General features: G+C 38.7%; 1 protein-coding gene across 1 annotated transcript in view; it reads right to left on the reverse strand.

The window, feature by feature from the left end:
* Window positions 1–13798, reverse strand: part of LOC111147355 (thrombospondin type 1 domain containing 7A) — a 442849-nt gene that overhangs the window by 17792 nt on the left and 411259 nt on the right. The window contains exons 16-22 of the mRNA XM_022503356.1: window positions 13544–13677; window positions 8964–9117; window positions 7276–7420; window positions 5785–5900; window positions 2364–2481; window positions 1768–1913; window positions 1174–1348 (exon numbers count right to left, since the gene is read on the reverse strand). Of these exons, the coding sequence (XP_022359064.1) occupies window positions 1174–1348; window positions 1768–1913; window positions 2364–2481; window positions 5785–5900; window positions 7276–7420; window positions 8964–9117; window positions 13544–13677 (988 nt within the window). The remainder of the gene's footprint in view (window positions 1–1173; window positions 1349–1767; window positions 1914–2363; window positions 2482–5784; window positions 5901–7275; window positions 7421–8963; window positions 9118–13543; window positions 13678–13798) is intronic.

Raw genomic sequence — 13798 nt, forward strand, 5'->3', positions numbered from 1 at the left:
AAACTTTTGAAAATATGTTCTCCAGCTTTAAAATTTTCTTTGACTACCCAAATAAAAAAGGTAAGATTTATTTTTGTCTCCAATATTTGTTTGCCAAATACTTTTTATTTTGGGGGGATCTTGTTTTGAAGTAACACATTCCTTAAAGATATTAATATTTTTCTTATATGCAAATTGAGAGAATAAAAACTTTCCACTGAGGGTGAACTATAGGCAATTTATTTCCAATCTTCTTCTTTCCTGGCCTACTAATAATAAACTGTTGCCCCCATCTTTCTCAAAGCCTTAGGCTCATGCTTGACACTGAACTTATTTTGACTTCTATCTACCCTCAAGTTCTCTGCCTCAAGCCCAAATTCCTAAATATTAGCTTCTCACTGTTTGCCAATTATCTCTAAACTATCTGATATATAATGTTTGCTTTCCACATTTTACTGCATGAACCCCTTGTGTCTAACTTTGATTTGAACTGGAATAATTTCTTTCAATATTTTCTTCCATAATATTTTTTTCTCACTCTTGATGATGTAGCTGGGGATAGCACTTGAGGTTCATGACCATTTGCCATCACACTTTGCATATATTCCATTGTCTTTTGGCTTTCATTGTAACTAAGAAGAATTCTTTTATAATTTTAAATGATTACCTTCAGTTGCAGGTAATCTGGTTTTTTTCTTGATGCTTTACTAGTTATTTCTCTACATTTTATGTTTTACCTACAATATACCAATGTGCGAATTTATTATTGACTCTATTCAGGACCTAGAGTAAGCTTTTGTTACAAGGACTTAATCTTTCTTTAGCCATTATGTGTTTAGATCCTGCTTCTCTTTCTCCTGGAAGTCCTAAATAGGTGGAAGTTCTGTCATACTTGTCCTGTCAAGCATGAGCCTAAGGCCTTAACTGCCATTCCCTGCAGGTGTTAAAACTCCAGGTGGGTGGGTGTCAGCAGAGGCCACATGGGAGACCCAGACTTCACCCTTCACTGGCAGTAACAAGTCAGTACCCCCCTTCACCCACACTACAGTATCCAGTTATTGGCGCAGATACTACTGAATGAGAAGAACTAGCTCTCATGACTTGAGTATCTATACAACTTAGACTATACCCCTTTCTCAACCCTGGTGCTAACAGGAAATGACCAAACTATGAATTCTGTTTTGGTATTGTTACCTGGGCAAGGCTGGGTGCAGGTCTCCTCGAGAACCATTTTTTTATTACCATCTATGATGGGTTCAATGTCAGTACAGAATTCTTCATCCACCACTTTGCTGAAATCATCAGCTGATCCATCACTCACTACACAAGAAATGTTCCTTGTTCTGGTCCCTTCGCCACACTGGGCATCCTGAAATGCAGGAAGAAATAACTAATTAGGAAAAGAAAAATAATTCATTAGCAAGCTCATCACTTACAGTCATCTCTACACCACTGATTTTGATTTATGAGCAGTTAAAGAAGCATTTGTCACCCTAGGGAGGAAGTCCTATAGGACACTAGCTATAAAGTAGACAATGAACAATCTATTTGTTTTCTAGCCAAAGACAGGCAAATAAATTTTCATTAAAATGAATCAGTCTCCAAATGATTTAAAAAACACAGGACAGGGACTGCTTATTATCAAAACTAATTAAACAGTTACAAAATGGCAAAGCATCTAAATTCTTCAGGAGGAAACATGCTGTCAGCTCTGAAAAATACTTCTGAAAACAAGTCTCTGCGGATAAAGGACACACATTTCCATACAACTTCTTGAGATCTGATTACCTGCACTTGGCATAGAGACCACTGGCCATACTGCCACTGGTAACAGGGTTTCACTGGGCAAGGCTTGGACTGTTCCATCAGGGCAGGGCATGGCCGCCCATCACCCTGAAAGGGCTGGGTCACTGTGCGTCTTCGGACCATTTTTCCTTAAAGAGATACAAAGGGATGCAACTCTAGTGACATATTTGTGCAAGCATGTATCTTGAGAGACGGCATCACAGACATTTCTGCTGAGGAGACCTGAGGAATGAGTAAGGCTCAGACGTTTTGAAGAGAAAGACACTGTCTGAACCTTTCTGAAGATTATCTGGTAAGACTTAAAGCAAGAAGGATATTTTATTTCCTTTTCCTTTTTTTTTCTTTTAAGATTTTATTTATTTATTTGACAGAGAGAGATCACAAATAGGCAGAGAGGCAGACAGAGAGAGAGAGAGGGAAGCAGGTCTCCTGCTGAGCAGAGAGCCCAATGCGGGACTTGATCCCAGGACCCTGAGATCATGACCCGAGCTGAAGGCAGCGGCATAACCCACTGAGCCACCCAGGTGCCCTATTTCCTTTTCCTTTACCTTGGGTCTAATGTTAATGAAGGTACAAACCTGTGAGGCCACATGTTTGAGAACATTCTGACCAAGGAGACCAGTCGGAAAGCTGACAGTTGACTGGGCATTCCACCATGCAGGATGTGTTCATCGGCCAGTTCTTCTCCAGGCCAAGCTGCAAGGAGAGAGGCAGATCTGTTTGTACTGACCTGGAAGCATGGCTCAGTGCTTAGAAGGAGGGAGTAGTGGAGAGGAGAGGACGAAAAAGCAAGATGTATAACAGAATAAAAAGGGACCTTGGAGGTCAAACACGCACACTTAAAAATAGAAAGTGGCTCAATCCAGAAGAGTGGGAGCAAAGGGCACAGGATGAGTGCTGGAGCCCATTTACTCAATGCTGTTGAACTGTTTAAATAAGTCATGAAAAAAAAGTAGCTTTAGTCTCCAAATTGGCTTAACTTCCCTAAACAAGGAATGAAGAGGTGCTCAATTCCTTTCCATTAGTTAAAAACCAAGAATATCACCAATATGTAGATCTATAGTGGTATCTCTGGGATATAACTTATTTTTTCACGTGCATGTTAACTGAAAAGCAAAAGGTTTGAAAGACAAATCACCATTCGAAACTAGTAACACACTGAAATAATACAAAATATTAGTTAAGTACACTATCTCTTTCAAAAGGAAATATTGTTCAATAGAATTTTTTGATTATGACTATTTCATAAACATTTTTTACAAAGATTTTATTTTCTAAAACTGATCTCAGCAGCTAACTGTAGGATAATTCCCTTATTCTGGTTAGCCTCTCATCAGATACTAATATTGTGACGTTCTGTTGGCATTGAGTTCTTTACTTAAGAATTCTACTTTTAAAATCGGAGATTTCAAACTCATTGTCTGTGTACACAAACAGTTAAAAATTCCAAGGTTCAAAGTAGCATGAAAATAGAAATATTTAAGAGCTTGTTAGGAGAGTACAATTTTGGGGGCGGGAGTAATCCTTGGGAATTTGCAAGATCTTGTTTCATTTCTGTATGGAAAGGAAGTTCAAGTGTCTAATGTACATAACAAAAGCTGGCAAAAGAAAATTTTTCTGAAATCTTGTGTTTTGGCCCAAGTATAGCTCGTGGCTCTAGGTTATCCGCTGAGAGAAGATCAGGTCAGTGACTGCAGGCACTCCCATTATATTCTCCACCAGTAATACTTGACAAAGCTGAGCATTTGGTAAAAAAGTTTTTTTACCATATCCATTGAAGTCTCAGAAAGTCACTTAAAGTCATGGGAGGTCGAAGAAAGGACACTTACAGTGATTATATGCTAAAAACGATGTGTAACATTTAAGGTAGACCATTGTTTTCTGGAGAGAAGATCTGAATCACAGAATTCAACTATTACTGACTCATTTCACTACAGAATTGAAAAGAATGTCTATGTATAGATGCCCTGGGCATCCAGTAGTAAGACATTTTAATCCTCTGCTACTTTTTTTTTCTTACATTTATTGTGTTCTTTTTTTTCCCTCTCTCTCTTACTCTCTCATCTGTCTAAACCTATGTGTCTAAGTAAATGGAATCTGTTCAGGGATCAAAGAATAGGAAAGGAGAAACCAATTACTAGATATTGGGTGAATAAAGAAAACATCAAAGAAAAAATGCTATATAAATGCTAGATGGGTTTAACCCAAATTGTCCTCTTTGTTGGGTAGGAATGGCATTTTTTTTTTCTTTTTGGCTGTTAGGGACACAGCAAGAGTTAGCTACTGCTGTCGTGCTGAATGCAGGGTTTACACATGTATTAGTAGGTAGGCAATCAATCCATTGTTAAAAAAGATAGCCAGCTTTTCTCAGGGCTATTATGTAATACTACTGCATCCATGGGGATGGATAAAATGGGATAGAAGTTGTTTATTCCAATTCCTGCAGAGCGAGCACTATTCTCCCTAAAGACAGTGTTTACTAGAATGTTATAATTTCGATCCCTAATTGTCACCACAGCATTTGAACATTATAATATTAGTGCATAAGAATAAGTTTATCTAGACTCCTGGATAATTGAAATTAGTTATTTCTCAGGGTTTACTCACATTTCACTAAAGACATAAAGGAGTCTGGGTATCCCTCTGTCCTATAGTCATGTTTTTTAATTGGTTTTGTAGGATTTGGGTTTAGCTTTCACAAAGCTCTCAGCTATTCATAGTAGATTTCATTCTGATCCAGGATGACATTTATATGTACATTTGCAAAAAAGGAGATACATTAATTAACTAGAAGTAGATCAAAGCTCTCCAGCCAATATATGACTATAATAATGTTCATTAATACTAATGTTATTTTTATAATGATTACATTACTTTGATGTTACTAGTTTCAAAACCAAATTAATTCAGGTATAAAATGTATAATTAAAGTGTGAATACACTAAATTATGTTATAAGATGGTGGTGAGTGGAATTTATTAAGTAAACAACTTGTTTTCAGCACACTCAGGAACTCTGTTCCCATGGACAGATATAACGAAGTTGTTAGGGCCACATGACAAAGATATCAAATGGATTAAGATATTTCCATCTCGAGTTTTTTCAGGAGCTGGAACAATTTACTATGGGCTTATATAACCCCTGGGATGTTTAGATAGAAGTTATGGTCACCATGTCTATTGAACCCTAATGGAGTCATAAGCTCCTCTCTCTCTGTTCAAGATCTATTGAAGCTCCTGCTTATCTTGGTTCATGTTTAACCCAGTGGGGCTTACATGCAGGGGAAGTTAAAACCTGTCAGGAACATGAGTACACATTTGGTATAGGAGTCAGACAAAAATCATTACATGAAGTGTTGTTTCATGAAAGCTAAGAAAGACCAACAACTACGTCTCCCCACATTTCATAAGGTCATACTTAGAAATGACGACATCACTTTTATAAATAGGGAAATTAATAGCTGCAATCTCTGTACCTCAGAGTTACAATGGCAGACTTCACTCCTTTGTTTGAATTTCAAGCTCGCATCCAGACCTGCGTACTTAGACTCTCACAGCTGGATATTAGATCCTAATATCAAAATCTGCTACCAAACTACATGCGATCAATGTTGAGCAACAGAGAGAATAAATGATGGCTCTTGGCAGGTGTCCCAGGCAACACAAAATTCACATGAAATTACAAAAGATGATGAGTAGTCTGATTAAGATTTATTGCCTTTATTCACCTTGATTACTTATTGTTCCCCAAGCATTTCTTTCAAAATAGGCTAATTAGCATACCTTTGGGCTCCAAGCAGAACAAAATACAGGAAATTATGTGTAGAAATCAGTACTTGGACAGTGTTTCTTTTCAAGAGGGTGCTTAGCGGCCTCTGAATAGTGCAGAGAAACGTCTGCTGGTAATGAGCTGCACTGAGCACAGGTCACTTGGCTCAGCATGAATCGAAATTATTAGGGAAGAATTTACTCACAGAGATATAACACAGTATCCCCTCACCTCTTCACAATATTTCAGGTCAACCGACTTGCCATCACTTCGAACACAATCCAACATCCTTGTTTTAATGCCATTTCCACAAACTGCCTTCTCACTCAGCTGACACGTACTCCAGTCTGAAAGGAAGGGAGCCCATCAGAACAGAAGGCTACGTAGGAAACAGATTTCAAATGAAACTCTGATGACCTGAATCCCATATTTAATTCACAACTGCTTCCTAAGCCCCACAATCAATCATCCCACATGCAGAGCATATGGGTCCCGGCTTTGAACATATCAAGAGTCAAATGGAATTGCTGGGGTTGCACAAAGCTACAGGGATTATTCTTGAAGGCAGATGTCTACTTGACAATCTTTGACAGCTAGCCGTTTGGTGACATTGTGAAACTGGCTTTGGCCTGCAGATCAAATGTCACTTAAAAACTTTTTTCCCTAATAAAAGGAGAAATTTAAAACTCAACATTAGTTTTATTTTAGCAAAATCATCATAATTTTAATGGGTGCCACTTTAACTGTGTTGCTTTAGTCAAATAAAATACCATTTCGCTTACTGTCCATTCTTAGAATATTTTAAAATATACACTTATTTCAAAATCACTTTTGGCCAGATCTCTTTAGTACTTTTATTTCATGTCTTTGCAAAATGATTTTTTCATCTTTCCAGAGTAGCATAGCATATCCTGGAGAACTGTGACTTCTTTATATCATCAAAGGAAACTGAAGAGAAAAACCTAAGGAAGCAAAAAGCCAATCTGACTGCTGTGTGTTATTGTACGAGGTTTGGGGTTTATTTTAGTGTGAGAATTACTCGGGAAGAATTCCCAGACAAGCTTCAGTATTGCCATGCATCATGTAAACCAACACATTCTCTTCTTTCCTAGACTATCTGCCTTGATGGTATGGAAGGGTTATGGGAAAAAAGGGAATTCCTAATAAACCTTTTTTTTCTGAATGAACAACCCATGTATCCTTTTTCATCTGTACCTTTGATAATACAGAAATATTAGTATCTTCATCATATACTTTTTGGTAGCTCAAGATTGCCGACATTTTTACATCAGACTAATTGTGCTTATAAACTGTCCCCACACAAAGAATTGTCCCAGGATGTTATAGCAATTAAACATCTCCTGAAGAGGATGTTTACCTTTCAATAAACCTGATACTTATGGGAAAGATGTATCTTTTACTTGCACCTTCCCAAAGTGGGAGGATGTCTTGAACGGGATCACTTAGACTCTTCACAATCTGCCTTAATCCCCTCATCTCTTCACAATATTTCTCTTCACAATATTTGCAGACATCCTCCACATCTTGATGCTTATTAAAAAGAGATAACTATTTCTGTCTTTAAATAATTATCTCTGCGAAAGTAAGCAGCATGTCCTAGAGGGCCACAGATGGGGATGAACAGTACTTACGGGGTTGCTGCTGGGCTGGAAGACGTGCGATCTGGCTTACATCTCGGGGATGAGGAGACTATGCACGTACCTGTTACATTATAATCGTAGTGGAAGCAGTTTTTGTTCAGGTTACAAGGTTCCTTCTCAACAGCATTAGGGCAGGCTCTTCCTTCATCAGCAGGTTGTCTGATGGGATCAGCTGACCTTTGCCGGAAACTGCTTTGACTGCAAGGCTGACAAAGAAGAAAGCAGCTCCTCAGAAAGGTGAATGAATACTCAGCCACATGGGGACTAATATATTAGGGAGAGCACCGGAGCAGGAGGGAGACTGTTGGGGCCGCTGGCTAACTTGAACAATCCCATTACACCTAGGTTTCATCATCTATGAAATCAAGGTGTTAGATGAGTTTCCAGTGTCCCATCCAGCTATAAGAGGCTCAAGGGTCTGTGTGTCAGACACTCAGCTACAACCACACACACGTGATCCTATTAATTATTGCACATCACTACTATAGAATCCATAATCCATCAATCTATCCAGTACAGTTTCTTGGACCTGAAAAACCATTTTAAGGGTGACTTTAAATAACGAGCTTTTAGTGACCTCCTTGATTTTCCTAACGGGCACACACACATGCACAGGAACACAACTCAGCAGGTAAGGAAGACGAGCCTGCCATTTGCTACTGGCACCGTCTTGTTCTGAAAACATCTGGTTTTTAAGAACAGAAACTTCAAATCGGATGCTATAGAGTTAGAACAGAAACTCATTTGCACAGCCTTGTCCAACAGCTGACTCTTTGTTGGTCTTTAACTTGTATCCAAGTCAACTGGCATCTCTGTTCTGCTCCGCTCAGTCAGCTGGCTGCCAGTCGCACATTTAATCATGTTAACACGGAGACAGAAAATTAACTTCGCCTTGAAAACATGCATCATAAATTCTTTGAAACTGTCTTATTTCGTATTTCAGCATATTAAGTCCACATTAGATGTATTCTTCCCGTGCTTTTTGATGCCATTTTGAAATGAGCAGCTTTACAAAGGTGCCCGGGCCAAGGCAAATTTCCTAAATCCTAAACAGCCAGTTCTGTTTCAAACAAGCCTTCCCAGGGTCCCGCAGAAGAGCGCCTACGGGCTGTTGAAATCTAGAAGCTCTGTGTGATTTGAAACTCTCAGCTGGCTTTGCAGCCCCACAGAGACACAGAGTCCGTGAGTGCAAAGAGATTCACTGACACACAGCTTTCTTCTTTCGATTCCCTTTTTTGCCAGCCTCCTTTGGGTTTTAGTGTCAATACTCTGGCTGCAGTATACCCACTGTGTGGAAGATGATTCCTTCAATTTAAATAAAACGGACTGGGCAAAAAGCAAGGGATGACAAGAACCCGACACCATTAAAGTACCTTTACCAGAGCTTCCTCCTTTTTTCCCTTTACCTGGAGGGACTCATTATCACCAGTGCAGTTTTTAACATGCTGTGTATTTATAGGCCAATCTGAAGGCGTTTTGTGCGGGCCCAGGAGGAGGATGGAGGAACACAGAACTTGCAAGAGGTTGAGCTGTTCTCATGTGGGTCAAAACACTGCTGACTATAAATGGCCTAGTCACAGAATGAGGTAGCCAAGAAAACACCCTTGCCATGATAACTAATTTGGTAACTAATTTAGTAATTACTATTTTCTTTTTTTTTTTAGTAATTACTATTTTCTTAACAATAGCTTTAAAGCTTTAGTGGTAAGGAATTAAGTAAACGCTACTTATAAACGTTAATCATCTCACCAAAGTGCATCGGGTCCAGGGGCCCCATTCAGATATCACACAATCCTCGGGACATGGCAATTTGCACTCTCTAGAGCCCAGGGGCATCTCTTCTGGATCACAGAGGTAATCTTCTACATGGTCAGAAGGGCCATCTGCTGTGTTCTGCATGCATCTAGAAGAAAACACACTATTCAGTGAAGGAACCAGGACACTTAGAACAAGGGCTGACCCATTCGATAGATGGTTCTTCCTAAGGCATCATTATGGGGTTGGGAGGTGGGAAGGTTTGCATTTAATAACAAAAATTCTCCAAACATGAAGACATAAAAGGATCTCTACCTCCCACAAATACTTGCAGAGTTTCAGCATGACATAAAATGTACCCTTGCTTGTATCATCATAATCTTTTAAAATTATAGCCCCTGTGTGGATTAAAAACTCTGTATGTCTTTCTCTGAAAGAAGAGAGTCTTTTACCCTCATAGATGATGCAGCAACTAATGAGGAATGGTCCAGAGAGATTCATGGAGGGGCTACTTCTGGGAATTTTGGAATCTAATGCACTTTTTTTTTCTTCGGAAGGAAATGGCGGATTCCAGAAAAGATAGATTCATACAGGAGGGAGGATGAGACACACTGAACTTTTCTGGTGAGAGGTTTCATTAAGAATTTTCAAAAGTAACTGATGGCATTTACCAAGTTATCTTGTCATTTTAAAAGTAATTTTAGCCTCCTATATGCTGATAACTTTAAAAGAAAGCCAGAAGTGAAAACATACTTATATTAGTAATAATAGCACAAATTCTCTAAATGTAGTTGTTTGAATCATCCTCTATCTTGACCTTTTTTATTGTTAGTTTTCTTTTTAACAGAACAAATTCAAACATTTTATTATGTTTCATTCTTTTGTAAGCAGTCATGGACAGCTCGTTTACTCATCTCTTGGGGGTCTAATTAACGTGGCTAGTACCAGACTTCACTCTTAGCGTAGTTAATAATGTCTCCAGGCACTTTCCTAGTGGAGGAGGAAAACTTTATCCCTCATCTATAACTCAGAGAAGGTCAACCAAAGTAATGGTTGGGGAAGAGCGTGCATTGTTGGAGCTAAAAAGGCAGGCTTGTGTTCCTGAGCCTCTCAAACTCATGGCACTGTTTTAAACTGTCGGTTAAATTACATTATCAATTATACCTGGAATCTCACCTTTCCCAGGGATTTACAGTCAGTGGGGACACTACATTTTCACAAATCAACTCTGCAGAAATTCCTTTCTATACGGTGCTCCCCAATTTAAGAGGAATGTCGTTTTCCTGTGGGATGCATTTAATGACTGGAAAACTGTGCTGCTGGTCATGTCTTAATTGGGTTTGGAGTCTGAAAAAATACGTCTATGAATACTCGCCTCTGCATTTTGTTGTGTGTGGTGTGAACTGGATAAAAACAGAAAAGAGCAACCACAAGAATATGCACAGGGAGGTATTTGTTTGATTTCATCACTGAAGAAAAAATTGTAAATTTCTTTGGGAGAATTTTAGTCTCTCAGGAAAGAGTTCTGTCTTCGATGGCATTTTTAAAATATTGTGTTTAATACACACCACCAGGCTAAGGAGGGCATGTATTGCATGGAGCACTGGGTGTGGTACATAAACAATGACTCCTGGAGCACTGAAAAAATAAAATAAAATAAATAAAAATATTGTGTTGACAGCAGCTTTGAGAGGACATGGAGCAGCTTTGAGACAACATGGAGCAGAGTTTAAACCCAACTGAAAAGTTAGGTTTGCTGCTAAGAAAAGATTATATTCATGGTAGGAACTGACACAGTGTACAAGGATTAACTTGCAAAATTACCTATTGATCCGGAGTTAAAGACAGATGTTCAATACTCTATTAAGCATTATGTACATAAAGCTACATTTTCACAGGCTTTTCTCCTTTCATTTTTTTTACTATAGAGCTAATTTATTCACTTTAGGAAAATCAGAAGAAACAAAAAAAAATCATATGATTCTACCACTGAGAGAAAAACACTCTTTACAAATGATTCTATATAAGCATATATATCATTTCATTAAATAGAGCAAATTTATTGACTATTTGTACCCTTAAGAAATCAATGATACATTATGAATATCTCTTCATATCATTAACTATTTTTCTAAGATATAATTTTTTTTTAAGATTTATTTATTTGAGGGGGGAGGGGCCGAGGGTGAGAGAACCCAAGCCAACTCTTCACTCAGCACAGAGCCCACATGGGGCTTGATCTCGGGAGCCCGAGGCCCGACACCAAGACTCAGATGCTTAACCAACTGCACCACCCGGGGCGCTCCAATGAAGATATCATTTTTAATGACTGTATTTGAATGACATCATTTCAATGTGCCACAACTGCTAAAAATGCCCTTATTGTTGATACTCAGATTATTTATATTTATTTTATTTGGCATTAATCAGTTTTTAAAATCACTCCAGAATACAGAATAAATATTTGGATCAAGTTTTAAGCACAAGGGAAGGCACTTTAAGTTCATTTGCTTTCTTCAAATTCTTGGCCTTTTTCCTTTCCATAGGACAAGGAATTATGCTGAGAGAAAACTGCACTGTGTTAGAAATACATAGTGCAGAACCAAGTTGGAGGCAAAGGGTGGGACCAGAGGCCAGCCGCAGGTATGACAATAAGGGGGTACACTCTCTGCAGAGAATTCAAAAGCAACAATAAAAGTAACCAAATATGTTGTTTTTTATTGTCTCTTTTTTATTACCATCAGGCGCTAGAAATTCTTAAAAAAAAAAAAAAAAAAAAAGTCTGTGAAAAATATCCCTTCCCCTCAGAGAAAATCACTTCTGCCACCAGCCTCTGAGGTACATACCATCCTAAAAGAGAAAGAACGATTTTGGATAAATTGGTACTGCCCTCTCATAGACCCATCTATCCTGAAATGCCACCCAATGCTTGCATATAAGCAGGACATTCTGACCTTAATTCGCAGAGGATAAGGTTAGAGAGGCTTACTACTCAATCAGTAACAAATAGGAACATTATTACATGATCAGAGATCACAATCGATACTGACCTTCTCTTTTCTCTGTTGACATTAAAGATGTTTACTGAAAAAATAAATTGATCTCCAAAGTTACTTTGCTTTAGATGTACCTGGAAATGTTGAGAGTACTTATAAAGCAAGAAACAGCAACATCTACAAAGATCATTGAAGGGAAAGCTGAAAGAATAGTTCTTTATTATAATTTTTCTTACAAAAAGCCAACTTGATCAAAACCTTTTAATAGGGAAAGTATTTTTAAATTTGAAGGAGAAATTTTAAATTTGGAAAGGAATGGTGGAAAATGGAATCTCTGTCTTTTGTTTATGTTTCCCTATCCAACTTATTACCTCCTGACCCCTTATCCACCTTTATTAAGTTCCTCAGAAAAATAGCTTGAGAGTTCAGAGGGCTTGTGAAAAAAGAAATAGAGATTATCTGTATTGGAAACAAAGTTATACAGTGTGCCAAAGTTTTATAATACAAATGTTAATTCGCCCTATTTTTCTATTGAGAAATATAAACCTTAAATTCATGAAAAGTTAGGTCAGTGCTTGCCCACAGCATGAATTGTTGAGTTCTGGATGTTTTGACACCTGTCTTTACTGTGTGTCACTCAGCAGGGTTAGAAGAAACTGGTATAAAGAGTGACAAATCTGTCACTTTACTAGATGGGTGTTCCTGGTAAATTACTTAGTACTTCTGAATCCACTCTATAAAGTAGAGATAATAAAACTCATACACTTGTTCCGTAGAGTTCCAGAACCCTTAAGAGTCATCTGTAGATACTATAGGGAAAATTTAATGAGTATCCAAACTGTATTAGGTGTTAGGGAATTTCTGTGACTATGACAGGGTTTTGGTTTGGAGAAGGTTCTAGAATTTAATAAGAATGACAGACAGTAAATGGATCTTTCCAGAAACAGTGAGGGGTATATGGGGTACTAAGAGAAACACTGCTCAACAGAACTTTCTGTGATGTGGAGAGGGCCTATACCTCTGCTGTCTGATAGAATTATCCACTTGTGGCTACGGCATAAGCACTTGAAATATGTCTCGTGTGGCTGAGGAAATGTATTTTTAATTTAATTTAACTTTAATTAGTTTAAATTTAAAATGAAATAGCCCCACGTGGCTAGTGGTTACCCTACGGGTCGGTGCGCCCACAGAACAAATGAGCAGCACTAGGTATTAGGAAGGGCTTCCTGGAGGAGAAGAGAGTAGTCAAAAGTTAGCCAGTTTGAGGAAACCAAGCAGTAAGAGTTTAGAACAGTTTACCACTAAAAAGCAGCCAGAAATATTTTTGGCCTTTAAGAACAAATTCCCCGGGGTTGGAAAAACCTGCATTAGCTCAGCTTGCATTCAATATGCGGATCTTTCTACTCAGGGGCACCTTGAAGTGAGGCTTCCTGTCAGAAGCACCCCCCCTCTCGCCACCCCCGTGACAACCTGCTGCTTGAAGCAGGTCCCCTTGGAGTATTCCATGAGGGCATATTCCCTAGAAATAAAACTGAAGACAGTTTTAGGCAGGAGACTCAGGAGGAGTGAGGGCCTTACCTCACTTTCCGGGTTTGCACGCCCTCTCCACAGTTATCTCGCATGTTGACAAAGGTCACTTTGCAGATGCTCCACGGCTCTGAGACCCATATGTACTGGCTGCAGTCACTGTGGCAAGGGACCACCTCATACACCTGAAACACACACAGTTCTCAGGGATTTCTCCTCAGGGAACCCGATGAGCGCGAGTGGGAGCCCTTCATACCACAACACACACCGTATTCTTGTTCGGCTATCTTCACTCCTCTCCTTTAT

The sequence above is a fragment of the Enhydra lutris genome, unplaced genomic scaffold (genome assembly GCF_002288905.1).
Source record: "Enhydra lutris kenyoni isolate GAN:26980312 unplaced genomic scaffold, ASM228890v2 scaffoldscaffold16, whole genome shotgun sequence".
Classification (NCBI taxonomy): Eukaryota; Metazoa; Chordata; class Mammalia; order Carnivora; family Mustelidae; genus Enhydra; species Enhydra lutris.